A 27,830-nucleotide genomic window follows, 5' to 3' on the forward strand; every position below is an offset into this window, starting at 1 on the left:
ATTATATTCCAATTATAAAAAATGCTTAAATGTACAATTCCCATGGGTTCTTTCAATAAAATATATGCAGATTTTGGAATTTGGAATATTTAGTGGAGCCCTCTGGCCTGGCGTGACTACTGATTCTCCAAAGAATGGTTTCCTTTCACTGGTATTGGACATTGCAAAATAAGTTTTCAAAATGCAGTCCCCTATTGTCTTTCCACACTTTAGCTGTATCTCAATTTTTGCACCTGCTTCAGACAGTGTTGCTAATTATTTCCAGATCATCCACTGATTGCTGTGCATTGATCCCAAGCTCCCGAATTTAACGTCCATTTCATACTGACTGTTTTCTTTCAGCCATTTCATGGGAATATGGGGGAGAGAAGCGAGGGATTGCCATATGCATTAGAATTGCGCACAAAATACATTATTGTACATCACAGGTTATTCTATTCAAACTTTTAACTTACTGAACTAAATTCCATCTTGCTTATTCTTGAAAAAATAACTCTTTTAAATTGCAAATCTTTATGAAATTGCTTAATATTCTTACTTTTTTTGCATATGAACTCTTTATGCACGAATACGGGATAAATAATAAGTTAAACTTTTACTAATCTGTGTGAGAACAGTGGTATTTTCTGAACATTAATATATGGCTTAGACATAATCGTACAAGATCAGAATGGGCATCTTTCCGTTGGCTGTGGTAAAAAAAATTGTTTTAAATTATACCAATTTCTGCCAGATGTTCTAAAATTCTCGATGAAATGGGTGAAGTCAAAGCTTTAAAGTCCCACGAACGTGACAGTTTAATTAAGGATGTAATAGAACCAATGGCCTCTGAGGGATTGCGCACCATCTGCTTAGCATTTAGAGAATTTGACGATTCTCCTACGGATTGGGATAACGAAAATGATATACTTTCTGGCCTCACTTGTATTGCTGTAGTTGGCATTGAAGATCCCGTAAGACCAGAGGTAGGTGAACTGTAAACGTGTTTAACGTAATGCAGGCTGTATGGGGTATAAACACGTCTTTTTGAGAGGAGGGAATTACCCAAATGTTGACTTCGAAAATATGCTCTATATAAATAATATCAGTTCTTTCAATATTGAGACGAGCAGAATTAATGTCTGATATTATATCCAGTAATTTCCATTATTTGATCTTAATTTTCTCAATGAACTACAGTTCAACGTGGAAAGATTTGAACTTTAACTTGGCACACTTTTCGTCTAGATCCTTTTTGCTTCAATGGCAAAATAAAAGCTATAAGTATAATATTTGAACCACTGTGCTATGTGATACAAGTGTAAGAAGCTGATCATAAAATGGTGAAACGAGCATTATTTTATTCTCAGGTACATGTAAAAGAACATGAATTTATGCGTATTTGGTTGGGTTATTGCAGTGTGTTTTCTAAAAATGTCGCCTCCACAGACATGACTGGCAAACTAATTTGCAAATAGCAATCTTTTGAAGGATTTTTTGAACTTAATTTGTACTTGGGTGTGTTTCTTTAAATTTTCTTCAATGATGATTAAAATATTCTTTATTATCAATTTTTTAATGTAAAATTTGGACTTGAAAGATTGTATTTTCAACAGAATAAGGCAGTGCTAATTATGAATTGAAACTAAGTAAAGATGCGTGCAGAAAGTTTGAATATTGAAACTACATTTTCCTAATAAAAGTTTGCTTATTAAACATGCCTGATCACAGCAACGTAATATCCTGAAAATAAACCAAAGGAAAATTAATGAACAGCCTGATAAAGCCTGACAGTTGAATCAGAGGCCTGACCATGTTGGAAAAACCTGTTCTCTTTATTGTAAATGGGCAATTCCCTGCACCTGTCCTCTAATTGCCCCATTCAGCATCAGACCATTGAGCTTAGTCATGTAGCTCATCCTATTTCTGCAATGAATCTGTCTTTCTCTTTATTTAATTCAATGCATGCACATTTTGAAGTACGACAAAAATTACCCGTTCTTGCCACTGTCGAGTAAAGTCTGAATGTTATTGATTACATTATATCTGCTGTTCTTTAAATTGTTGGTAGCATTACTTTGAAGCAGGCTTCTCTAAAAATGTATTTGTGCCACTATCAGTAATAGACCGAGGACCTTTTACATCCTCTGTACACAAGACTATAACTTTACTATGAAAATTTAACGCAAGTGCATGAATAACTTGAGGAATAAATGTTTCTCATTAAGAATTGATCTTCGGGAAGTATTCAAGGGATATAGTTCCCGAAGATCATTGCTCACTATTGACCTCTGTAAGATTGAGTATTGCACAAGGTGCTGATGTAACTTGTTACATACCTTGAGATTGGAATTTCAGCCCTTAACCAGTGGAATAGGTGTTGAGTTCCCAATGGGTTAAATGGACACAAGTAATGTGATGGAAGTTAGTTTTGGGCCTATATCGCTGCAGCATGGTGACACAGCAGTAGAGTTGCTGCCTTACAGTGCCAGAGACCTGGGTTCAATCCTGACTATGGGTGCTGTCTGTACAGATTTTGTATTCTCCCTGCGACTGCATGGGTTTTTTTCTGGGTGCTCCAGTTTCCTTCCACAGATTGTTCAAAAGGGAACTGCAGATGCTGGAATATCGAAGGTACACAAAATTGCTGGGGAAACTCAGCGGGTGCAGCAGCATCTATAGAGCGAAGGAAATAGGCGACGTTTCGGGTCTGAAGAAGGGTTTCGGCCCGAAACGTCGCCTATTTCCTTCGCTCTATAGATGCTGCTGCACCCGCTGAGTTTCCCCAGCAATTTTGTGTACCTTCCTTCCACAGATTTACAGGTTTGTAGGTTAACTGGCTATGGTAAGAATTGTATATTGTCCCTAGTATGTAATGTGTGCTAGTGTAACGGGGATCGTTGGTCGTCGGCGCGGACTCGGTGGGCCGAAGGGCCTGTTCTCTGTATCTCTAAACTAAACTAAAATGACTCGAGTAAAGTGTGAAGTTAAGCTTCGAGTTGAAGTCATTGATTCGTCCTGCCTGCAGGTTCCAGATGCCATTAAGCAATGCCAGAGTGCTGGTATCACAGTGCGGATGGTTACCGGTGACAACATTAACACGGCTCGTGCAATTGCTACAAAATGCGGCATTATACAAGCGGGCGATGACTTTCTGTGTTTGGAGGGTAAACAGTTCAACAAACGCATTCGCAATGCAAAAGGAGAGGTACACAATCAATGAAATAAGTGTTAAAGTGCCTTATTCACTTGATGTTGATATTACAAAATAGCAAATACTTAATCATTTCAGATTGAGCAAGAACGGTTAGACAGAGTCTGGCCCAGGCTGCGTGTCCTTGCAAGATCATCACCCACCGATAAACATACTTTAGTCAAAGGTAAATCAAACATTGCAGGTTCTACATTTTCCTGTGGATATTGTTAATAGATGAGCATTGTGGTTCTGAATGAGAAGGTAGATATTTGAGACGGTGTATATTCTTATTTAGCACATTTGCTTCAATTGGCATGAGGTCCAGCAACAACCTGTAATTTTATTGCGCATTTTATTGTTCATAAACGTTTATTGGTATTTCACTGTGCACTGTTGGTTATGGTAGCCTTTAAGGTGCTTTTAAACCATCTTCAGGGATCTGATTTGTAGGAAGATTAAATTTTATGGAGGGAATCCTGGGCAGTCAATAATAACAGAAGGTACAGCTGTCAGTGATCAAGTCCTGTAATGGGGTGAACTTGTGAATAGGATGGTTATTTTGGGACTTAGAAACAAATGCCAGTTCCGGATGGTGAGGGTTTCTGGGAGCTTCTCAAAATAAGCTGCAGGTTTCCCAAATGAAAGTGCATCAGGAAGTTAAGTGAGTCAAACATGAGCCTAAAGCATTGGCTCCAGTATTTGGTGGAGGAGCATTGAGAAGTGGCACTAAAACTGTGTGGGTTAGAAAACCGATGAAGTAAATTGAAAACATTAAAGCAGGGGCTGGTTTCTACAGCTGGAGCAAAATGAGGAAACAATGAGATGTGGTAGTTTGGGTGTTGATGGAAGAGTTCAGAAAAATGGTTTGTGCAACAATGAAAAGGAAGTTAAAAACAGCAAGGCGGAAGTCATTCGACAGTAAGAAAGAAAAGAGGATGACAATAGTTTTCCATTGCTTTAATGTAGACCGAAACCATTCCCAAATATGGAGAGAATAATCACTTGCTTTCCCAGCTGCATATGTGGGAATGGGATATCCTCATTTTAAATAAAAATAGAATATTCTCTGGTCAAGAAGCATCTGGAGAAAATAATTTTCATTTCAAGTCAAAAATATTCATGAAGAAGCATTAGAAGTCTGATTATAGTGAATGGTGAAGAAAACAATGTGACAGGATGGAGACCAAAAGGCAGTGTTTAAGGCTTGTTCATTGCTGCTGATCTGAGAAAATGAGAGGACCTTGGCCAAAAGGTCATCAAATTCCTTTAGTATTCCATTGTGCAGAGAATATACTGAACTGCTGCACATGTGAATAGATTTAGATTTGCTTACATGCGCAGAGATCCTCCTAGTTTCCATGCATTTAATAACAAGACTGCCACCTGGTGCAAATTATACCATATAAACAATTGTAAATGTAATGACAGCTAACTAAAAGGCAAAGTCATGTGATCTAAAGGGCATAAGTAGAACTGTCAAATGCAGTTTTAAAATTTTCAATCCTGGGCTTTGGCTAATTGATCCATTTGAGGGACGACTACCATCATTTGATGAATGGGCATGCGTCGTTAATGTCATTTTTTCTTTAACCAATAATGTTCCTTTTATGGTGCAGTTTTTATTCACTGTTTCATACATACATACATGCAAACAATTTTCCAGTACTACAGGAAAAAAACAAGACATTTAATAGTTCAGAAATAATAGCTATTGAAAATAGATAGCTTTCTTGTTTTTTGTTTAATCGTAACTTAATTTTTTTTACTTTTAAGATTGAGGTACAGCTGTATGTTGTCCAAAAAAGGCCATGTAGTCATAGAATTTGAGCCCATTCAACTTTGCCTGTTTGCTAATTGAATTGCTAATGGAAATCAAAACTTAAAATACTAATTCGTAAATCTGTTTCATGGGGAACAAATCAAACATGTCGAACTCAGGATGGGATGTTGCTGAGGCTAGGAGTGAAATGTTTTAGACGAATTATTCAAACTGATGCTTAGTCTGCTTAAGATGGATGTATAAACAGAAAATGCTGGCACCTTTCAAGTCGTACAGCATCTACTGAAGATCCTTTATCAGAACTGACGACAGCGTCTTCAAAAGAAATTAATATTTTTTTATTTTCACTTCAAGGCATTATTGATAGTACTGTGATGGAACGAAGGCAGGTGGTAGCAGTCACAGGTGATGGTACTAATGATGGGCCAGCGTTGAAAAAAGCTGATGTTGGATTTGCCATGGTATGTTCTTAAAACAAAAAGTGCATTATAGCTTTGTTTTGGACCTTTAAATTAATCTTGGATATCGTAAAATGTAAGAATGCAATACTTTTTTAAATGGATTTCTTCATGCAATGTGTTCCTCATCACAGCATATAACTAGTTATTTTAGCTGTTACTTTCTCCCCCCAGGGTATTGCTGGAACAGATGTGGCCAAAGAAGCCTCAGATATTATTCTAACCGATGATAACTTCACAAGCATTGTCAAAGCAGTAATGTGGGGCAGAAACGTGTATGACAGTATTTCAAAGTTTCTCCAGTTCCAGCTAACTGTCAATGTCGTGGCAGTGATTGTGGCATTCACTGGTGCTTGTATTACACAGGTATGTGGGGAAAAGGTGTATGCAAATATACTGCAAACCTTTCAAGACTGTTAAAGATTGAAGGTCCTAGAGATTGTACTTAGTTTGTCTGTGGTAATAGATTTTCAATTAATTCAATTAATGGTTTGCCTTGTAAATATTTGTACTCAGTATTAACTGGACAGCATGAGAACCATGACTAATAAGCACATGTCACTCACTGAGCAGGTCTCCACCATTCTTCCCCAGTCTGATTCCATCTGACAATCAGCCCCTCCACCTGGATCCACCTAATTCCTGCCTTGCCCACAACTCCATATACTGCCCATCTACCCTGTATTATTTCAGTCCAGATGAAGGAGTCAACACAAAATGTTGACTGTCCATTTCCCACCACAAATGCTGACTGACCCACTGAGTTAATCCAGCAGTTTGTTATCCATGTTTATGCCCAATCTGTGTAAATATAGCAATTCCAAATGTCCTGTAGATCCGGCAATGAGACACTAAATATTTATCAATAACAAGAGACACAATACTAAGCAAATTATCCTGGCCTGAATAAAGGGCTTAAGCTAGGCTGGCCTGACCTGACCCAATTCTGAATGTTTTATCAGAGGCACAGCTGACACATTGTCAGAGTTGCACAGCATAGAAGCAGGCCCTTTGGCCTGGTGCTTATATGCCAACCATAATTCATATCTATATTAAACCCATTTACTTGGATTAATTCCATATCTCATTTGACATGCTTGCCTTCATTGGGAAGAATATGGAACACAAAAGTTGGGACATGTGCAACGTTGTTAGTGAGACCAAACTTGGAAGTACTGTGTGCATTTTTGGTCCCCAGCTATAAGAAGGTTATCATTAGGTTGGAAAAAGTGCAGAAGAGATTTACCTGGATGATATCTGGACTTAGACATAAAATGCTGGACTAACTCAGCGGATCAGGCAGTATCTCTGGAGAAAAGGAATAGGTGACATTTTGGTTTGGAACCCTTCTTCCTTTTCCTTTTTCCCAGACCTATTCCTTTTCTCCAGAGATACCAGTCTGAAGAAGGGTTCTGACCTGAAACATTACCTTTTCTCCAGAGATGCTGCTTGACCTGCTGAGTTATCCAGCATTTTGTGTCTATATTTGGTATAAACCAGCATCTGCTGTTCCTTCCTACACATGTTACTTGGATTTGTGGGCTAGTGTTGTTGGGAGAAGTTGAATAGGATGGAACTTTTTTTCTTTGGAGCGTTAAAAGGCTGAGTTGTGACATTATGGTGGCTAAAGTGAATGCCAAGTCCCTTTCAACAGAGTAGGGGATTCTAAAACTTGACGACATTGGCAATAATAGGAGAGATTTAATGGGTACCTTTGGCAACTTTTTCATTCAGCAGGTAGTCAATATCTGTGATTAGTTGCCAGCTGCAAGATAAAGCACTAAACATTACAGCCTTTATCTTGTATCTGTACACTGGACAGTTTGGTGGTAATCTTTTTCCTGATTGGATTGCCTGCAAAAATAACTTTTCCCTGTACCTGTGTACACATGACAATGATAAACAAAACTAATTTTGAGCCATAAAATTCCAGCATCTGCAGTCTCTCGTCTCATAATTTTGGAAATGATCCATTTCCATATGCTGGAATTGTAAAATATTTAACTATCTAGCCTAAATGTCTGGACTTGGTCATAGGAATCACTTGTGGGGCACCTTGACTTGGAATGAACTGCAGTTGTAGAATTGATTCACCTATCTGTGCAATTTTGGTCTCCTTCCCAACCAGAAAAAAATAATATTCCCATTAAAATTCCTTCTACATTTTGTAGAAAACGCCAACTCACCCAAACATATCACTGGAATCGACCATCAATCCTGACCCAAAATATAAGCAATTACAGCATGCTTTCAAATTAAAGGATGGCTTTTCTCAAGTCATCCTAATTTATTTATTTCCCACTTTCAACCCCCAGCCACCACAAAACCTTTCTTATCCTTCCTAAGATCTTTTTGGAAATGGGTGTGAGAATCTTGTTTTGATTTGATGCTTTTTTGCTGGTCTCTCTTGACATTTGCTCAACTGGTTCTCAAATCTCTGCTGATCTAATGGTTAAAAAGTCTCTGGGTTGCTCGTAAGAGAATGTTGCTTTGATTATTGCGTAACTAGTTATTTGTATGTGCATGTGTTTGTGTACATTTTATTGAAATCAATAGTTTTCTTCGATTAGTTCAGCACATAGTACAGAAACGCTGAGCGTAAAGATGCTTGTAAACATTTGTTTGTTCTCTATTTCACCTGATGTAAATTTTAATGCTTGGCTTTTTTTAGGATTCTCCTTTGAAGGCTGTGCAGATGCTTTGGGTAAATCTAATCATGGACACACTTGCATCACTTGCTTTGGCCACTGAACCTCCCACAGAAGCTCTATTACTACGGAAGCCTTATGGCAGAAATAAACCACTCATCTCCCGTACCATGATGAAAAATATACTTGGTCATGCCATCTACCAACTTGTTATTGTGTTTACACTCTTGTTTGCTGGTAAGCAAAGGGCATTAAATCTTAAGTCTATGTTTTGAATACGTCACTTGTTGCATTTTGATTGGAAAATAGTTCTGACTGAAATTGCATCTGGGTTTAATATCTAAACTTACTAAAAATCAATGCATTACTTGTCTGCATCATGTTTTAACTGCCTGATTGGTACAGAAATAGTACTCTGTGACTGTAAGATGACAAATTAATGATGGCATGTTAGTGATGGTAACTACAAGGTCTGAACTTCCAGACCTCCTTGGATTTGAGAAGATTAAAGGGTAGTAACTAATTCTGAGGCAAATATGAAAAATAAGAAATGTTGGGCAATTAGCCAAATATTTATGGGGAAATCTGTAGAACCTGAAAATGGTAACTGGACTCGATAGTAAAGGTTTTGAGGCAAGTTGTATATGACAAAACTTGTAAAAAGTTAAGGCTTTGACTAGCAAAGCAGATAAGGGATGGTGAGAATGTGGAATACCTGAAATGGCTCAAAGGATTTGATACAATGACATTAAGATGTCATATTACTGCCCATTGGATTGTAGGTAATGGTGTTAATCAAAGATTGATTAACCATAAGGCAAAAGTTAAAGCCACCATTGTCAGGTTAGTGCATTCTATTTATTTAATTTAGTTAATTGTCACAAACATTGATGTTTGGGCCTCGGCTACTTAGGATCTTTATCGATCATTTAGTTGTGGGAGGCAGATGTAATATATCAAAGTGTGCTATCAATACAAAGATTGTTGAGAAAGGAACTGAGAGGATAAAGCAAAGGAATGATAGTTAATTATAGTACAGCTAATGCAGCTGCCCAAGCTTCAGTGATTTGGGTTCAGTCATGGGCATGGAGTTTGCATGTCCTGCATATGACTGGCTTTCTCTCTGGTTTCCTCTCATCCCAAAATGCAACATTGGAGAATAAACTGGCCATTGTAAATTGTCGTTCTATGCTGCATGGAAATGAAGGACAGGGAATTGTGGATGAGTTATGTGGGTAAATGCGCAATTATCCACTAAATGAGAAACAAAAGTAGTTTTTTTGATTATTGATTTAGATTATTGTTAAATATCACAATGCAGGGATTTGACTGTTCTTGGGCTCGCACAGATCATGGAAAATTAACACGCAGCTAGGGAAAACAATTTAAAAGGCATATTGTATGTTATTATTTACTGGTATACACCTTTGTTTCAGCTGCATCTGAAGTCAATGTACATCAAAGGACAGATTGCAACAAAGCATTGCTAAATAGATTTTGGAGATAGAGATTGGAATGAGAAGGAATCCTATTTAAACAATTCTTTGAGTTTAACAGGGTAGATTCTATGTTTAGCCATTTAGGACCAAAATCAGATGTTTAGGATTACAGATGCTTAATATATTTAAATCTAATCTGTTTTGGGTCATCAAGTAACATGGGGATAGGGTGAGGAAAGTGGTGTGAAACTAAATCAGCCATCTTACTTGAACGATGCATCAAGCTAGATAATTGTATAGTCTATTTCATTTACGATGTACCTACTTCATTGCAGCTGTCTACATTCTCCTCCTCTGGTCATCTAGTTCATCTTACAGTTGAATGATTTTGTTATATTGTTTGGTTTGCAAATAGTGGCATCTTCAAAGAAAACATTTCAAATATGACTTTTTTGATTCAGGGGAGAAAATATTTGATATTGACAGTGGAAGAAATGCTCCTCTTCAGGCTCCCCCATCAGAACACTATACAATTGTATTTAATACATTTGTTTTGATGCAATTGTTTAATGAAGTGAACGCTCGCAAAATTCATGGTGAAAGGAATGTTTTTAATGGAATTTTCAAAAATCCAATATTTTGTAGCATTGTACTGGGAACATTTTTGGTACAGGTAAGTTGGTTAGTTATGACCACCTAATTCTTGTTTCATCAGCTTCTGAATTTTGGACTAAGTTTACATTTTAAATCCATGATTTTTTTCCAGATCCTAATTGTTCAATTTGGTGGGAGGCCATTTAGTTGCACTGAACTATCGATTGATCAGTGGTTATGGTGTGTTTTTCTAGGATTGGGAACACTTCTCTGGGGACAGGTAAGCATTCTGATTTTGGAACAGTTCTTTATTTACCATTGCCTTTACAAAATATGGCGGCGTGCTGTGACAACATCTTGCCAGCAGCACAACAGGACAGGATCAAATGTAAGAATTCTAAAATTATTTGGCACTATATTGGGGTACAGGTGCACAACCTTTTATCCGGAGTTCCGGAAACCGAAAAACTCCGAAAACCGACCATTTTTTCCAGGATGTCGTCTGCACACCAAAGCTCGCGTTTGGCGGCAAACGTGACCCGAAACGACCCACGGTCAACCCAGGTCTGTACTACTGTAGCGGCTGCCTCCTCCCCGGAGACCGGGTAGACACTTAAACATCTGTAAATCATTGCTTAAATGTTAGTCAGTTAGTTTGGAGGGCTTTTATGTGAAGGGGGGGGGGGGTGAAGGGGGAAACTTTAATTCTTAGTCCCCTACCTGGTCAGAGAGGCGGGGAGCGGTCAATGCCTTACCGGGTCGCCGTGCAGTAAGCTCCGGAGCGCTGTGGCCGCCAACTCCCAGCTGGGGCTGCGGGCGTCCGGCCGCGGGCGGCGCCGGTTGTAGCTCCGACCCCGGCAAAACTACCCCTGGCTGCGCGGCGCTCCAAATCCGCGGCGCGGCGCTCCAAATCCAGACGCCCGCAACCCCAGCTCTGCAGTGGCCGCCGACATGTTGTGTGTCGGCGGCCACAGCGCTCCGAAGCTTACCGCACGGCGACCCGGTAAGGCATTGCCCGCTCCCCGTTGGTATCCCAGCGCTGCGACGCCGCCGACTCCCAACATTCGCGGAGCTGGGGCTGCAGGCGTCCGGTCGCGGGCGGCGCTGGATTTGGAGCGCCGCGCAGCCAGGGGTAGAGTTGCCGGGGTCGGAGCTACAACCGGCGCCGCCCGCGGCCGGACGGAGCCCCCAGCTCCGTGATGTTGGGAGTCGGCGGCCACAGCGCTCCGGAGCTTACTGCACGGCGACCCGGTAAGGCATTGCCCGCTCCCTGCCTCTCCGACCAGGTAGAGGACTAAGAATTAAAGTTTCCCCCTTCACCCCCCCTCCCAACCCAACCCAACCCATCACATAAAATCCCTCCAAACTAACTGACTAACATTTATGCAATGATTCCCTGGTCTCCGGGGAGGAGGCAGCCGCTCCAGACTTTTCAAGCCTTTTCAAGCGCTACCTACCTAATCTACGCTAGAAATCTTCCATTCGGAAATCCGAAATATTCCGAAATCCGACAAGTATCTGGTCCCAAGGCTTTCGGATAAAAGGTTGTGCACCTGTATCTTATTTATTGGCGTTGTTTTTTTGTCTATTATGCTATCTATTGAGTACTGTGTTTAGACCTGTTGTGCCGCTGCAAGTAAGAATTTCATTGTTCCATTTTGGTACATATGACAATTGAACATTTGACCTGTCGTTTAGTTTAGAGTTACAGCGTGGAGATAGGCCCTTCGGCCCACTTAATCCCTGTTCACTAGCACTATCCTGTACACTAGAACTATCCTACACACTAGGGACAATTTACAGTTTACAAAAAAGAAATTAACCTACAAACCCACACGTCTTTGGAGTGTGGTAGGAAATCAGAGCACCCAGAAAAAACTCACAGGGAGAACGTACAAACTCCAAACAGACAGCACCCGTAGTCGGGATCGAACCTGGGTCTCTGGCAAGGTAGCAGCTCTACTGCTGCGCCACTGTGTCTCCCTGCTTCTAGTTTAGAAGTAGGTTTTGATGTCTTATTAATAGCAAGTGAACATCAAGCTGCTGAGTTTTTTTGTTTGAGATGAATGTAAGTATTCCTGTTGCAGATGATTGCTACAATTCCAACAAGTCGATTAAAGTTCCTCAAAGAAGCTGGCCTTGGCACACAAAAGGAAGAGATTCCAGAGGAAGAACTGGAAGAGGATATTGAAGAAATTGACCATGCAGAGAGAGAACTGCGTCATGGTCAAATTTTGTGGTTTAGAGGTCTGAACAGAATACAGACTCAGGTATGAATGCCATGATTAAATCATTCTTTTCGATATTGGAAAAGACATGGGCAGACCACCCAGATATTTTGCTTATTAACTACAACTCTGCAACTATCCTGTAAAACACTTTTAGTTATAATTTCTGCTCTTATATATTATAGATCGGATGGTTTTCTCTTTCTGCCTTTCTCTCTCTCCTCTCTCTCTTTCAATGAACAAGCTGTCACAATCTCTGGTTCCTTGCAGATGGATGTAGTGAATGCTTTCCAGACTGGAACTTCCTTTCAGGGAGCTCTAAGGCGGCAGCCTTCCATCGCCAGCCAGCACCACGATGTAACAAATGTTTCTACCCCTACACATGTAGTGTTTACAGCTGCCACTACTGCTTCTACTACTGTGGGGTGTGAGTTAGTTTCTTAGTGCATGAAATTAACATTTCCTGAACCACGTGCCTAACGTTTCTCATTTTTCCTGTAGTACCCTCCAAACTTCATTGTTTCAGTCTGTTCATGCAGCTTTTCTTAACATGATCACCAAATCTTAACGGTTTGTTTTTTTTAAGTCGAGAATCTTAAACAAAAGCATACTTATGAAACTTGAGAATGTATACCTGCCACATTTCCATTCAGTTAGATTTCTTCAGGAAAAGATTCAAATGTGCCTGTGTAAATGTTTTGAGTATAAGCCCATATTTGGAGACTCTAGTAACACCTCAGCAAAGTATAAAGTGACATTTCTTTGACTGTTCTATAAATCTACTCTTGAAGGGTTTTAATCTCTCCAGCTAAATTACATCTGATTTAAATCTGGAGTGTGGCCATTGCTTTCTTTTTCTAGGATTACTTATTTCTGTTACAGAGCAAGAGGGCCAAACTGACATATTTTTCTGTATCTTTTTATAGCGTTTGATGTGTCTTCCATTATGAAACCCGACTCCTCTAGTTTGTTCCATGTACCTTATGTGCCTGTTGTTAAAATAATGTTAACACAATGGAAAAGCTTCAAATTTGCAAAAGCTCATGGCGATAAAGCGCTGCCAATTGTACATTACTGGATCTGTAATACTTCAGTTTAACATCAGATTGGCCATATTCTTGATTGCATTGACAATTTGAGGTGTCTGGTTGCTTGTGCTTTCTTCCACCTTAGCTTAACGTTCCACCTAACTGTTAAACAATATTGTTCCAAGAAGAAGCAGACTAAAATGCTCAATTTGTTGGCCAGCCTGGGGCATTCCATTGTTCGAAATATCAGTCGTAAATATTTCCCTTCCTAAGTAAATATTCTACATATTCACCTTGTAGTTAGAAAGCAGTTAGTGATTGGAATCTGCTTCCCGAAGTTCCTATTGAGCATCAACAAATTCACTTCTAAAAAAAGTGAAAAATAAAATTGAAAGCAAACTTAAGCACGCCTCTGTTCGTTTAGCCAATATTGTAGCAATTGGCAATACTGCTCTAACCTTCTGGGTAACAGCTGGATTAGAAACCAAATCAAAATCTAGCAGGATTTGCAATGTTGTTGGCTCGACCAAGTTCATAGTAAAACTTGAGTAATTATGGGAAAGTAATGTAAAGTACCACAAACCACATCACAACAGCAGATTCTCTAATGATTAGATGCAGTAATGGGAATAAGAAGATTAGCATTGTCTGCATGTCATAAATTCATGTTTTAATTCTGTATTTGAAAAATGTTTTCACAGCTTTGTCAATGTAGTTATACATGCATTTGTATTTCAAGTTAATCATAAATTGGAGGTCAAAGCACTGCAGATGCTAGAATTTGTAGCAGTAAAATGAGAGCGTCTCTGAACTCTGCGGGTCAGGCAGGATTTGGGAGGGAACCGTACAGTCAACATTTTGGGGTGAGACTCTTACTGGATGGACTATGTAGCCCATTACTCCCCCCTGCCCATTTCCCTCTACAAATGCATCCTGACACTGAGTTCCTCCAGCTGCTCTCTTATTAATGCTTAAATTGCTTTTATGTTGGCCATTTTGAAAATAAATTCTCCAGGTCCAATAGGTTAAGAATAGCAGTAGCAGAAAGTAACCATCTTTGCTCCCGTCAAGGAAAATGTGCCTGGAATAATGTGCCTTCGTACTTAAATGCTATGTAATGGAAATGTGTGGTCTTGATGCTTTCCTCAGTGGTATGTTCAGGATCAGAATTAATTGCCAAATATGTACAAAGAATATTATCATATTTTAATGTCTGTAAAGTTTGTGTCCTTTTGTCTTATCCTCTGATCATATTACTTTCAATACAACATTTAGCAGGTTTAAAATTTGAGCAAATAGTCTTGGGCATATGCTTAAACACTTACACAGGTTGCTACTTAGGGTTTTTGCATGTCTCATTTTCTTAATGCTGTGTTTATCTTAGGCTTGGCTTTTTATTCATAATCAATGGCATCCTAATCCCACGCATGAGGTGAACCTGTTTTGTAGCTCTTATTTTTGCATTTTTTTAAATTTTTGGTCTTCAAAATGAGGTGTGTGAATCTTTGGACCAATAAGTATTGATGTATTAACTGCTTTGTTTGTATTTTATGGTACATTGGCTTAAATCCTTTCAACAAGGTGACATGCTTTTTCAAGATTTATTTATTGCTCTAAAATGGCTTCCCAGTTTTTTCTAGTTCAAGCTTCCACTGCATACTGCACGATACAGATTTCACGTGTGTTGCTATGTAACTGTGGATTTCAACTGACAATGCACCTTAATCATATTTTGGCACGTCAAAACCATCCACATGTTTTTTGAAACGACTGACACGGTGCATTTTGTCTTGCAGCTCAGAGTGGTGAATGCATTCCGTAGTTCTTTGTACGAAGGATTAGAGAAACCAGAAAGTCGCAGCTCAATCCACAACTTTATGACCCATCCAGAATTTCGAATAGAAGATTCTGACACACAGATCCCTCTTATTGATGATAGTGATACTGAAGACGGAACACAGAAACAACCTGATAGCTCTCCTAAATTATCTCTCAATGAAAACAACAATGCTGTTGACAGTGGGATCCATCTTACAACAGACACAAGCAAGTCTGCTACCTCTTCAACCCCAGGGAGTCCACTACATAGTCTGGAAACGTCTCTCTAGTGCGAATTGAATGTTAATATAAACGGTCTAGTGAGTTACAGGGAAAAAAACTGGTTCCTTTTACACTGTGTGATTGACAAGATATTCTTGTCTTGGACTTCAGCAGAAGACACACCGAGAATGTAGATACTTTTAAGCTTTCTGCCAGACTATGGGTGCTTTTGGAATTCAAGTGATGCACAAACCTGGTATAAAAATGACTTGCTTTGAGGATTTGTTCTGTTACAGAAGGATAAAAAAAAAAAAATCAACTTTAAGAATTGTCCTGAGAGTGTGTTAGCTGAACATTTAGTTTTTCTTGATTTCTGGATGGTGTTTATTTTGCCCTGGCTCATTGAATCTTTAATTTCTGCTACTTGGCTGTTAATATTTTGAATTATTTATGTTCTAAAATGATGCAGTTCTGTTTACAAGGTTTGTAGATACTTTTGTTTCTGTTTGTAGGTAGAAGGCTTCCTGACATATGATGCAGAGAAACTAATCCTTAATACTACTGTATTTTCAGGAAAAGGGTGTTTCTATTGAAACTGTACTAAATATGCCTGTGATTTACTTTGTTAAATACTGTAGATAAGAAAAGCTAATACTTGTAGCCAAATAGATAACACTACTAAAACAATGCTGAAATATTGTAACAGTTATGGCCCCTTTCCCAGTGCAGCCCCCCCAATATTTACAAGGATTTTTCAATGATTGTTTCAGAATCTAGTTTCTCAGTTTTTGAGAAATTAACTGCATAAAGAATCTTTCCTTTCAAATAAGTAAGGGTGAAATGTCAATTGGAAAAATACATCCATGTATAATGAGATGCTTCAGAGTATTTGTCAGCTCATCAAATGGATTAAATCAAATGCATCATTATCTTTGTCTGTGTTTGTCCTTGGATATTAGCTTAAACTTGGTGAGATACGAACAGGATTTTATTTCCCTAGAAATATTTAGGCACTTTCATTCAGCACAAGGGAGGGCTGTTTGAATAGTGTGTACTATATTATCTTCAACTTTTATGATTTTAAATAACCCTCTCATTTAAAAAATAATCAAAATGTTGTAAAACCCAACGCTGCATCATGCAATGTACCAGGATAATTGATTTCTAAGAGTAGATAACTCCCTTCTACATCATGGTTTCAATTGATAAGGATTGACATGGCAGTAATCTAATATGGCGCATTTGTGATGCATACAACTTTTTTCCCCAAAGATGTGGGTGCGGTAATTGGCAAGAGCACATAACTGCAGCGTACCTGGGGCAGGAAATAATTCCAAACTACTTTACTGCTGTCTTGTTCGTTAGTGTAATTATTTCCTCGAATCCCCCACTCATTCAATATTATACTTTAACAGATCTAATTCAGTACGATTTTAATCTGTAAAAAAATTATTTGCAGCAATGGGTTTTTGGGGTGGGTGGGGGAGGTTGGCTGTGGGGAAAAATGATATGTACAGCTGGATTTTCTGTTGCGAATTTCACATTTCCTGTGTCCAAACTACTTTTAAGATTTTTTTTAAATTATGGAGTATTGAAAAGAAAAGGTTGAGTGAAATAGTGTCTGATTTTTGACATTTACAGTAATTTATATTACTAATGCCAACAGTGTAAATTTTAGAACCAAATCATTAAATGTTTAAAGAAATACTAACAATAATGTCAGATTTTCCTTGTGTCAGATGTTTTTAGTCTGTATACCCAAGGAGCAGAGATACAATGTTTGCAATAGAATCTTTAGGTGATTGACCACAGGGATAATTTCCTTATTTAAACAAATTCTCTATTCCCTGTGGCTGTTGTGAAAATGTTTATCCTTGTATAATATTTATTTCAGTAATTAAATGGTGACTGGATAAGAGTTTGTCAACCACAAATCAACACTAAAATCAAGACAACTGTACATATTTTATCTCGAACAACAAGAAGAGCTTGACTTTGTGATGAATGGTGAACATTGTGTAGTTATATTCAAAAGTTGCTAATTAATTGACAGGACAATTCCCTCTACCCAACATTTCCCTGCTTAATTATTTATAATGACTCCTGATCCAGCTATATCCCTTAAAATCTGTCCTGCCTTGCTACCTCTATGCTCTGGAATTCCTAAACTACTGATCTGCTATGTGTTCCATAAACAGATCTGTTGTGGCTTAAACCTTTGCTCACCTGTCCTAATATTTGCATGCCTTCAAGTCTAACTTTTCCTGAAAAGCACCGGGGGAATTTTGCTCAACCACATTAAAAGCGTTCTAAAAATGTTTGTTAATTGTCCCTCTCTTATTTAATTGGATAAGGTTGTTCATTTGTTCGAAACAATTATATTATTTACCATTTTTAAATGGTCTATTTAAACAGTCATGTGCTCAAATTGTTGCCTGTATTATTATTCATTACATTCTTCGTTGCAGCAATACTTTTATCTGAGGCGTTCAACGGATGTCCAGTTCGGGCTTAGCATAAGATCCATGAAAAGTGTTATGGGGGGAGGGGGAGGGGGGAGAAGTAGATAGCATCCCATTTCCCGTATGTGGTCCTCAATTTGATGTGCAAAGGAATACACCAAAGATTACAGAGGGCACATGGGGCTTTAATGATATTTTGGATAGAAAGTTTACACGGTATAGTCAACATTGGCTAGTGAGCTTTTACCAGTCCTGACGACAGCTCCAACCTAAAAATACAGACGACCTGTGCTTTGGAGGGTAGGTTATTTGCATTGATACAAAAATGATCTGCACCGTCAGCTTGTGCCTCGTGAGATGAAAAAATATTAGTTTTGTTTATTTACTTTTGCAAAATCTGTGAACAAATGTTATTGTCTCTTATATGGATAATGGATATTGATTTGTGAAGTTTGTGGGAAAATTTCCAAGACCCGAACAGCAGTAATTTGGTATGCCTGTTGTGGCCCGTGAAATAATCAGACATTTCTTGGGGGTGAAGCATATTTCAGCATGAATTAATGAGGCTTTCAAATAAATTGAGAATATTCTATAAAATAGCACCGCACTTCAAAATTAAATGACAGTAAAATGCTTGGGACAACCTTGCAACAATGCTAAATGTGTAACTGCACGGAGCACAAATATTCAACTATCCTGTACAAGTTGCTCTTCTGATGGTTCTGGTTAGTCTGAGTGAAAGTGGAACATTTGTTTAAATGTCTAAAACCTGGCATTCTTGAATGAGAGGCAGTTGATTGTGATATTCTAATGGTAGAAAAACTATAATATCTGAAGATCGGTTTTAAGATTTTCCATAAGTAAATTGGGCATTGTTGCCAACAAAGCACTAATTCAGGCTTTGTCACATTGACACCAAGTTATGTAATTCATCTGCAGGTACTAGTTAATAGATCATTAGTAATGTCATTTTATGTAGAGTAAAAGTTTACTCTTATTTTCAGCCACTTTAAAAGTGGAAAATTGTCTTACATTATGGCATAACTGTAAATTAACATTGTACACAATATAGAACCAATAAATATCATAGCAGCAAAAATTGGAACTCTTGTTCATAAAATCCCCACAAAAAATTGAAGGTATTGTCAGGAAATGTTGTACTACATGATCTAGATTGCACATCTTTAAAATCTATCTTAATGATCAGCTACATTATCATTAATAAAGCACAGATGTGACTATGAGCTGGCAATGAAACTAAGAACTCATTGCCTGATCCAGCTGCTTTAATTATACATTGTAATTGCAGCCTCACAGATATAAACAAAGCTGAATACTATAGGTTTTAAGAAATTGCTTTCAATTGGTCAAATTCCAAAGAAAAGTTGGCATTTTTTGAAGGCATTATTTGGTCTGGAGAAACTTATCAAGCAAGCGTTGCAGGTACTTGGGATGTGTAGATTTTTGAAATGCCTGTTACTTTAACGGTATAGTTTAAACATTCATATCTGCGATTATGAATTTGCATACTCTTATGGTGGGACATTCAATGTTTCAACTGCTATTCCTAAATGCCCTTAGTGTGTCCTTAAAAAAAAAAAAAAGTGGTGACATAGAAACACAGGAAATAGGTGCAGGAGTATACGATTCGGCACTTCGAGCCAGCACCACCATTCAATATGATCATCCAAAATCAGTACCCCGTTCGTTTTTCCCCCCAATATGCCTTGATTCCCTAAGCCCTAAGAGCTAAATCTAACTCTCTCTTGAAAACATCCAGTGAATTGGCCTCCACTGCCTTCTTGTGGCAGAGAATTCCACAGATTCACAACTCTGTGTGAAAAAGTTTTTCCTCATCTCAGTCCTAAATGGCCTACCCCTTATTCTTAAACTGTGACCCCTGGTTCCATACTCCCCCAACATCAAGAACATTTTTCCTGCATCTAGCCTGTCCAAACCTCTAAGAATTTTATGTTTCTATTAGTTTTCCTCTCATCCTTCTAAATTCCTGTGAGTACATGCCCAGTCGACCCGTTCTTTCATAATGTCAGTCCCACCATCCCGGGAATTAACCTGGTGAACCTACGCTGCACTCCCTCAATAACAATAATGTCCTTCCTCAAATTGGGAGACCAAAATTGCGCACAATACTCCAGGCGCGGTCTCACCAGGGCCCTGCACAACTGCAGTAAGACCTTGCTCCTAAACTCAAATCCTCTCGCAATGAAGGCTTTCTTCACTGCCTGCTGTACCTCCATGCTTATTTTCAGTGACTGATGTACAAGGACACCTAGGTCTCGTTGCACCTCCCCTTCTCCTAATCTGACACCATTCAAATAATAATCTGCCTTCCTGGTCTTGCGACCAAAGTGGATAACCTCACATTTATCCACGTTATACTGCATCTGCCATGCTTCTGCCCACTTACTCAACCTATCCAGCCTCATAGCATTCTCCTCGCAGCTCACACTGCCACCCAACTTTGTGTCATCCGCAAACTTAGAGATGTTACATTTAATTCCCTCGTCCAAATCGTTAATATATATTGTAAATAACTGGGGTCCCAGCACTGAACCTTGCCGCACCCCACTAGTCACTGCCTGCCATTTTGAAAAGGACCCGTTAATTCCTACTCTTTGCTTCCAGTCTGCCAACTAGTTCTCTATCTATGTCATTCCACTACACCCAATACCATATGCTCTAATTTTGCACACTAATCCCTTGTATGGGACCTTGTCAAAGGCTTTTTGAAAGTCCAGATACACCACATCCCCTGGCTCTCCCTTATCCATTCTACTTGTTACATCCTCAAAAAATTCCAAAAGATTAATCAAGCATGATTTCTCCTTCATAAATCCTTGCTGACTTTGACCAATCCTGTCGCTGTTTTCCAAATGCGCTGCTATAACATCTTTAATAATCGACTCCAACATCTTCCCCACTATCAATGTCAGGCTAACTGGTCTATAATTCCCCGTTTTCTCTCCCTCCTTTCTTAAAAAGTGGAATTACATTGGCTACCCTCCAGTCCACAAGAACTGATTCAGAATCGAGAGAACATTGAAAAATGATCACCAATGTATTCATGATTTTTAGGGCCACCTCCTTGAGTACTCTGGAATGCAGACCATCAGGCCCTGGGGATTTATCTGCCTTCGGTCCCAACAGTTTGCCTTACACCATTTTTTGACTAATGTGAATTCCCTTCAGTTCCTCCCTCCCACTAGATCCTCGGTCCCCTAGTATTTCCAGGAGATTGTTTGAGTCTTCCTTAGTGAAGACAGAACCAACGTACTCGTTTAACTGTTCCGCCATGTCCTTGTTTCCCAATATAATTCCACCTGTCTCTGACTGTAAGGGACTTACATTCGTCTTCACTAATCTTTTCCTTTTTACATACTTAAAGAAACGTTTACAGTCAGTTTTTATATTCCCTGCAAACTTGCTTTTGTGCTCTTTCTTCCCCCCCCCCCCCCCCCCCACCTCTCTTAATTAACCCCTTTGTCCTCCTCTGTGGAGTTCTAAATTTCTCCCAGTCCTCTGGTTTGCCGCTTCTATCCAATTTGTATGGCTCTTCCTTGGCTTTAACACTATCCGTGACTTCCTTCGTCAGCCACGGTTGAGCCTCCCAGTTTTATTTTTCACCAAACAGGGATGAATAATTTCTGGAGTGCATCCATGCGGCCTTTAAATCTTTGCCATTGTATCTCCACTGTCAATCCTTTAAATATAATTTGCCAGTCTTTCCTAATCAATTCCCGTCTCATTCCTTCAAAGTCTCCTTTATTCAAGTTCAGGACCCTCGTCTCTGAATTAACTGTGTCACTCTCCATCTGAATGCAGAATTCCACCATATTATGGTCACTGTTGCCCAAGGGGCCTGGCACAACAAGATCGCTAACTAATCCTTCCTCATTACACAATACATAGTCTAGGAGGGCCTGCCCTCAAGTCAGTTCCTCTACGTTTTGGTTTTAAAACCCATCCTGTATACATTCCAGGAAATCCACCTCAGCACTTTTACCAATTTGGTTCGCCAAATCTATATGTAGATTGAAGTCAATGATAGCTTCTGCCTCAATGCCACAAACCTGAATTCGAACTTAATCTTCGGTGCTTGCACGTTTTCCTTGTGACTGCCTGAGTTTCCACTGGGTGCTGCTGTTTATTTATCAAAATAAAATAAGGCCATTTTGGATATGAGTGTGCTGAATCTTAAATTCTCTACTCTGCAAGGCTATGGAAGTTCATTCATTGACTATATTCAGATCAATAGATTTTGGGGTATTGAAGGAAACATTGAATAAGGGGAAAAGGACAGGTAAATCATGTTAAGCTAAAAGATCAAGATATTACTGAACAAACAAACCCTCTTATTTTGCGCTCTGATTTTTATCCTTTGAAGTAGAAAATGTCCATTCTTAGGTCTTGCAACAGTGTTCAGTTCCAGACCAAAGAAACCTCAACTTATCATTTGTTTTTGTTCACAGGATATAGATGTTCACAGGAAAGCCAAGGCATCCATTTCTATCCGACCAAAAATTACCCTAAAATGAATTGTTTGCTGAGCCACTTAAGAGGGGGGAAAAAACAGAACACTGTCAGAGGTCAGGCAACGTCTGTGGAGGCTAAAGCTTAAGTCAACCCAAGATGCCGCATCACTAAGTTAATGCTTCACTTCGTACTTTGAATTAAATTCCATCTGCCATTCCCTTTGCACACTTTTTTAGCTGAGTTTTATCTTGTTGTAACCTCCATTGGCCACTATAGAGTCATAGAGTGATACATTGTGGAAACAGGCCCTTCGGCCCAACTTGCCCACACTGGTCAACAGGTCCCAGCTACACTAGTCCCACCTGTCTTGCACTTGGTTCATATCCCTCCAAACCTGTCCTATCCATATACCTGTCTAACTGTTTCTTAAACGTTGGGATAGTCCCAGCCTCAACTACCTAATTTGGCAGCTTGTTCCATACACTCACATTGTGTGAAAAAGTTACCCCTCAGATTCCTATTAAATCTTTTCCCCTTCACCTCGAACGTATGTCCTCTGGTCCTCAATTCCCCTACTCTGGGCAAGAGACTCTGCATCTACCCAATCTTTTCCTCTCATGATTTTGTACACCTCTATTAGATTACCCCTCATCCTCCTGCGCTCCAAGGAATAGAGACCCAGCCTACTCAACATATCCCTGTAGCTCAGACCCTCTCTAGTCCTGGCAACATCCTCGTAAATCCTCGTAAATGTTCTCTGATCCCTTTCAAGCTTGACAACTGTGACACTAATTTTTGATATTACCAGCAAAAACCTGCTAATTATGACACCTACATTTCAAGTTCAAGTTCAAGTGAGTTTATTGTCATGTGTCCCTGTATAGGACAATGAAATTCTTGCTTTGCTTAAGCACACAGAAAATAGTAGGCATTTACTACAAAACAGATAAATGTGTCCATATACCATGATATAAATATATACACACATGAATAAATAAACTGATAGTGCAAATAACAGAAAGTGGTTGGTAATAATCAGAGTTTTGTCCGAGCCAGGTTTAATAGCCTGATGGCTGAGGGGAAGTAACTATTCCTGAACCTGGTTGTTGCAGTCTTCAGGCTCCTGTACCTTCTACCTGAAGGTAGCAGGGAGATGAGTGTGTGGCCAGGATGGTGTGGGTCTTTGATGATACTGCCAGCCTTTTTGAGGCAGCGACTGCGATAAATCCCCTCGATGGAAGGAAGGTCAGAGCCGATGATTCTCTATACAAATCATATACAACCCTATGGCACACCATCGATCATAGCCTCCAATCTGAAAACAACCCTTCACTATCCATGCTCTGCTTCCTATCATCAAACTAATTTTGTCTCAAAAAAAAAACTTGAAATCAAATTTGAAACCGTTTCCCATATACAAAACCATGCCAGCTTTCTCTAATTGCTCCTTGCCATTATAAATGTAAAGAAATCCTCAGGGTCTATTCCAATAACTTTCTCATCACTGATGCAAGGCTCGGAAAAATCAGTTTGGGAAGGTGATTTAAGATGACATGGGAGTAAAATATAAGGCCATTGTGGATGGAGCACGGATATTCCGTAAAAAGGCTGTCCGCATCTGCTATTCCCACACCATCCTGTCTTGGCCTTCGTTGTTACAAAGAGGCCAGGTGTAAATTGGAAGAACATCTCATTCTGCTTGAGTAGCAAACAATCCAAAAACATTGAATTCTCTCTCTCACACATATGTATATCCACCTATTTTATTTCTTTTGTTCAGCTTTCCCTTCTCCCTCCCTCCACCGTGTTCTATCTGCCCATTCTCCATCTGGTCTCACCCACTCAGACTAATGTATACTGGAAATCTTTCATATAAATTTATCATTAAAAAAAATCTCCAGACTTACGAGTGGTGTGTGGAAAAGTAAGTTTTCTATCATTATGCTATTGAGATGTATATTTTGGCGAATAATAAAATATCCTGACAGCTTAAACACCTACTCCCTTTCAATAGGATATTGTCAATTTGCTGAGGCTGATTATGTCCAATTAACAGCTAACAATTATGCCATTCCTTGGCTTGCATCTGAGTAAAATGTAATTCAAAACCCACGTATGATTTGCAATTAAAAAAATAATTTTGATTCGGAGGCGTTTTCTTTCTGTATGAGAACCACGGGTGATTTTTAAATTTTACAGCCAGATTTATCGCTACTGAAACTTTTTAGATGCCAAAGGAATCAAGAAAAAACACAAATAATGCCTTACTGTTGATGAAATGCAGTGAGCAAACAGCCAATGTTCGCCAAGCACTTTGGCTGTTGTCCCTTCAGCTCTCGCTTCTATCTACCGTCATTTCTCCTCACTTTTGGAATTCTGAAGTAGGCTAAAATTGACTTTTGGCGGGTTTTAACGAGCCTGCTACGCTCAATGGTCAGTGCTTACTTGCAGTTCATCGCGTGTACTCCGGTTGGCATAGCGTAGCAACAGTATGGGTCATGGGTCGTGACCCGACTGCCGTGCAACCTCCCTATAGGGTGATTTCACGAAGGTCACTGGAGCATAGATCCTCACCCACGTGACCGCAAAATCCAACTGGGGTACAAGCGTCACTTCCGGTACATGTTAGTGATGCTGAAAACACGCACTTTCACACCCGTTAAAAACCGCGAAAACGGCCCGTTTTTGAGCTGTAAATTACTGTGCCAGTCGGGATGCCCGTGAGGCACAGTTATCTTACTTTACAGTCCAGAAGATAGATAAAAACGAAGGTAAATACAAGAGGGAGCTGAAGGGGCAAAAACAGCGGAAGTGGTTAGCGGACATTCGCCGTGGAGATATAAAGATCGAAAATATCGGGAATTATTGCGTTTGCTCGCTGCATTTCATCAAAAGTAAGGCATTGTTGACGTTTTATCTTTATTCATTTGTTATATGAAAAGTTTTAAAAGTGAAAAATTCGTCAGTAAAATTGCAAAATCACCCATGGTTCTCAGGTGGGTTTTAACATGCAAAATGAAAACGCTTCTGAAGCTACATTTACCATTTAAATAATCGTAAACTATCAATGCGTTTTGAAATAAATTTTACTCAGATGCAAGCTAAGGAATGGGATAATTGTCAGCTGTTAATTGGATAATAATAATAAAATGTCCGGATTTTGTCCAATTAACAGCTGACAATTATCCCATTCCTTAGCTTGCATCTGAGTAAAATTTATTTCAAAACGCATTGATAGTTTACGATTATTTAAATGGTAAATGTAGCTTCAGAAGCGTTTTCATTTTGCATGTTAAAACCCTCCTGAGAACCATGGGCGATTTTGCAATTTTACTGATGGATTTTTCACTTTTAAAACTTTTCATATAACAAATGAATAAAGATAAAAACGTCAATAATGCCTTACTTTTGATGAAATGCAGCGAGCAAACTCGATAATTCCCGATATTTTCGATCTTTATATCTCCACGGCGAATGTCCGCTAACCACTTCCGCTGTTTTTGCCCCTACAGCTCCCTCTTGTATTTACCTTCGTTTTTATCTATCTTCTGGACTGTAAAGTAAGATAATTGTGCCTCACGGTCACCCCGACGGACACAGTAATTTACAGCTCAAAAACGGGCCGTTTTCGCGGTTTTTAACGGGTGTGAAAGTGCGTATTTTCAGCATCACTAACATGTACCGGAAGTGACGCTTGTACCCCAGTTGGATTTTGCGGTCACGTGGGTGAGGATCTATGCTTCAGTGACCTTTCGTGAAATCACCCTATACAAGCCCAGTCGACCTATTCTTTCATCATATGTCAGTCCCGCCATCCAGGGAACTAACCTGGTGAACCTAAGCTGCACTCCCTCAAGCAAGAATGTCCTTCCTCAAATTAGGAGACCAAAACTGCACACAATAGGGGGGTAGCACATAAGGTCACTGGGTCATAGGGCTTGACGCACGGAGCCGCCAATCCATCTGGAGGACATCCGTAACTTCCGGTATTTGTTATTAATGCAAGAAACGCATACTTTCCTACCTGTTAAATGCCAAAATCTTGAATTTTTGCGCTGTAAAAAATTGTGGAAGTCGGGGTAAGTGTGAGAGACATGTACCCAACTTCAGAATTCCAAAAGTGAAGCGAAATTAAGGTAAAGAGAAGCGAGAACTGAAGGGACTACAACAGCTAAAGTGCTTGGCGAACATTGGCCGTGCAGATATCGGAATTGAAAATATTGGGAATTATCGCGTTTGCTCACTGCATTTCATCAACAGTAAAGCGTTATTTGTGTTTTTTCTTGATTCCTTTGGTATCTAAAAAGTCTCAGAAGTGATAAATCTGGCTGTAAATTTTGCCTCGGAGGTGTTTTCTTTTTGTATGTAAAAACCCATTTGAGAACCATGGGCGATTTAAAAATTTTACAGCCAGATTTATCACTTCTGAAACTTTTTAGATGCCAAAGGAATCAAGAAAAAACACAAATAATGCCTTACTGTTGATGAAATGCAGTGAGCGAACGGCCAATGTTCGCCAAGCACTCTGTCTGTTGTTGTCCCTTTAGCTCTCACTTCTATCTACCGTCATTTCTCCTCACTTTTGGAATTCTGAAGTAGGCTAAATGTCTGTCACGGATCCCGATTTCCATAATTATTTACAACGCAAAAATTGACAATTTCGGCGGGTTTTAACGGGCCCGCTACGCTGGAATCAATGGTAAGTGCCTACCTGCAGTTCATCGCGTGTACTCCACTTGGAGTAGCGTAGCAACAGTACGGGTCATGGGTCGTGACCCAACTGTCGTGAAACCTCCCTATAACTCCAGGTGTGGTCTCACCAGGGTCCTGTATGCCATTTGTGTTCTTCACTGCCTGCTGTACACCTCCCTTTTTCCTAATCTGACACAATTCAGACAATCTGCCGCCTTGATTGTGGACAGCAAGCAAAACAAGATTATCACTAGAGCTTCTGATGTGGCCGATGTGGCGTTTCAATTGGCGAGAGCAAGCGTTGACTAGGCGCCCGTTTTGCCGAGCACTCAAGACCTGCTAGATCCCCGTTGTTAATCGTTCACAGTTCACTTTTGACGCCTGACTCCAGCTGAGTTACTCCAGCACTTTGTCTATTTTTGTAAACCAGCAAATACAATTTCTTGTGTCAAGAACTTTACTGCATCTCGGTGCACACAATAAGAAATCAATATCCATTCATCCCCCCTCCCCTATGAAGCCAATCATGTTTTCTCAGTTCTGAAGATGGACCTCGGAACTGAAACCGGCAATGACCAATGGCCGATTGTTTGGAACATTTTCTGCCTCTAAACATGCTAGGAACCAATTTTAACATGCTAGAAAACAATTTCCGCTTACCATCGGGGATAGGGCAGCGCCCCGTATTAAAGTAGACACAAAATGCTAGAGAGTAACTCCGCAGGACAGACAGCATCTCTGGAGAGGAATGAGTGACATTTCGTGGCGCGACCTTCAGAATTATTAAAGAGA

At 39.5% G+C, this 27,830-nt stretch overlaps 1 protein-coding gene across 4 annotated transcripts in view; it reads left to right on the forward strand.

Annotated features, from left to right (window-relative positions):
* Positions 1 to 17,709, forward strand: part of atp2b1 (ATPase plasma membrane Ca2+ transporting 1) — a 106,854-nt gene extending 89,145 nt beyond the window's left edge. For 2 of the 4 annotated variants that reach the window (XM_033038037.1, XM_033038038.1), the window contains 11 exons: positions 734 to 965; positions 3,008 to 3,187; positions 3,272 to 3,359; positions 5,310 to 5,416; positions 5,588 to 5,779; positions 8,085 to 8,298; positions 9,962 to 10,173; positions 10,267 to 10,374; positions 12,182 to 12,364; positions 12,593 to 12,679; positions 15,147 to 17,709. In XM_033038037.1, the coding sequence (XP_032893928.1) occupies positions 734 to 965; positions 3,008 to 3,187; positions 3,272 to 3,359; positions 5,310 to 5,416; positions 5,588 to 5,779; positions 8,085 to 8,298; positions 9,962 to 10,173; positions 10,267 to 10,374; positions 12,182 to 12,364; positions 12,593 to 12,679; positions 15,147 to 15,458 (1,915 nt within the window). In that variant the 3' untranslated portion in view covers positions 15,459 to 17,709. Of the gene's footprint in view, positions 1 to 733; positions 966 to 3,007; positions 3,188 to 3,271; positions 3,360 to 5,309; positions 5,417 to 5,587; positions 5,780 to 8,084; positions 8,299 to 9,961; positions 10,174 to 10,266; positions 10,375 to 12,181; positions 12,365 to 12,592; positions 12,750 to 15,146 lie in introns of all 4 variants that reach the window. The other 2 variants (XM_033038040.1, XM_033038039.1) reach the window with 2 other exon arrangements.
* Positions 17,710 to 27,830: the final 10,121 nt, after the last annotated feature.

The sequence above is a fragment of the Amblyraja radiata genome, chromosome 19 (genome assembly GCF_010909765.2).
Source record: "Amblyraja radiata isolate CabotCenter1 chromosome 19, sAmbRad1.1.pri, whole genome shotgun sequence".
NCBI lineage: Eukaryota > Metazoa > Chordata > Chondrichthyes > Rajiformes > Rajidae > Amblyraja > Amblyraja radiata.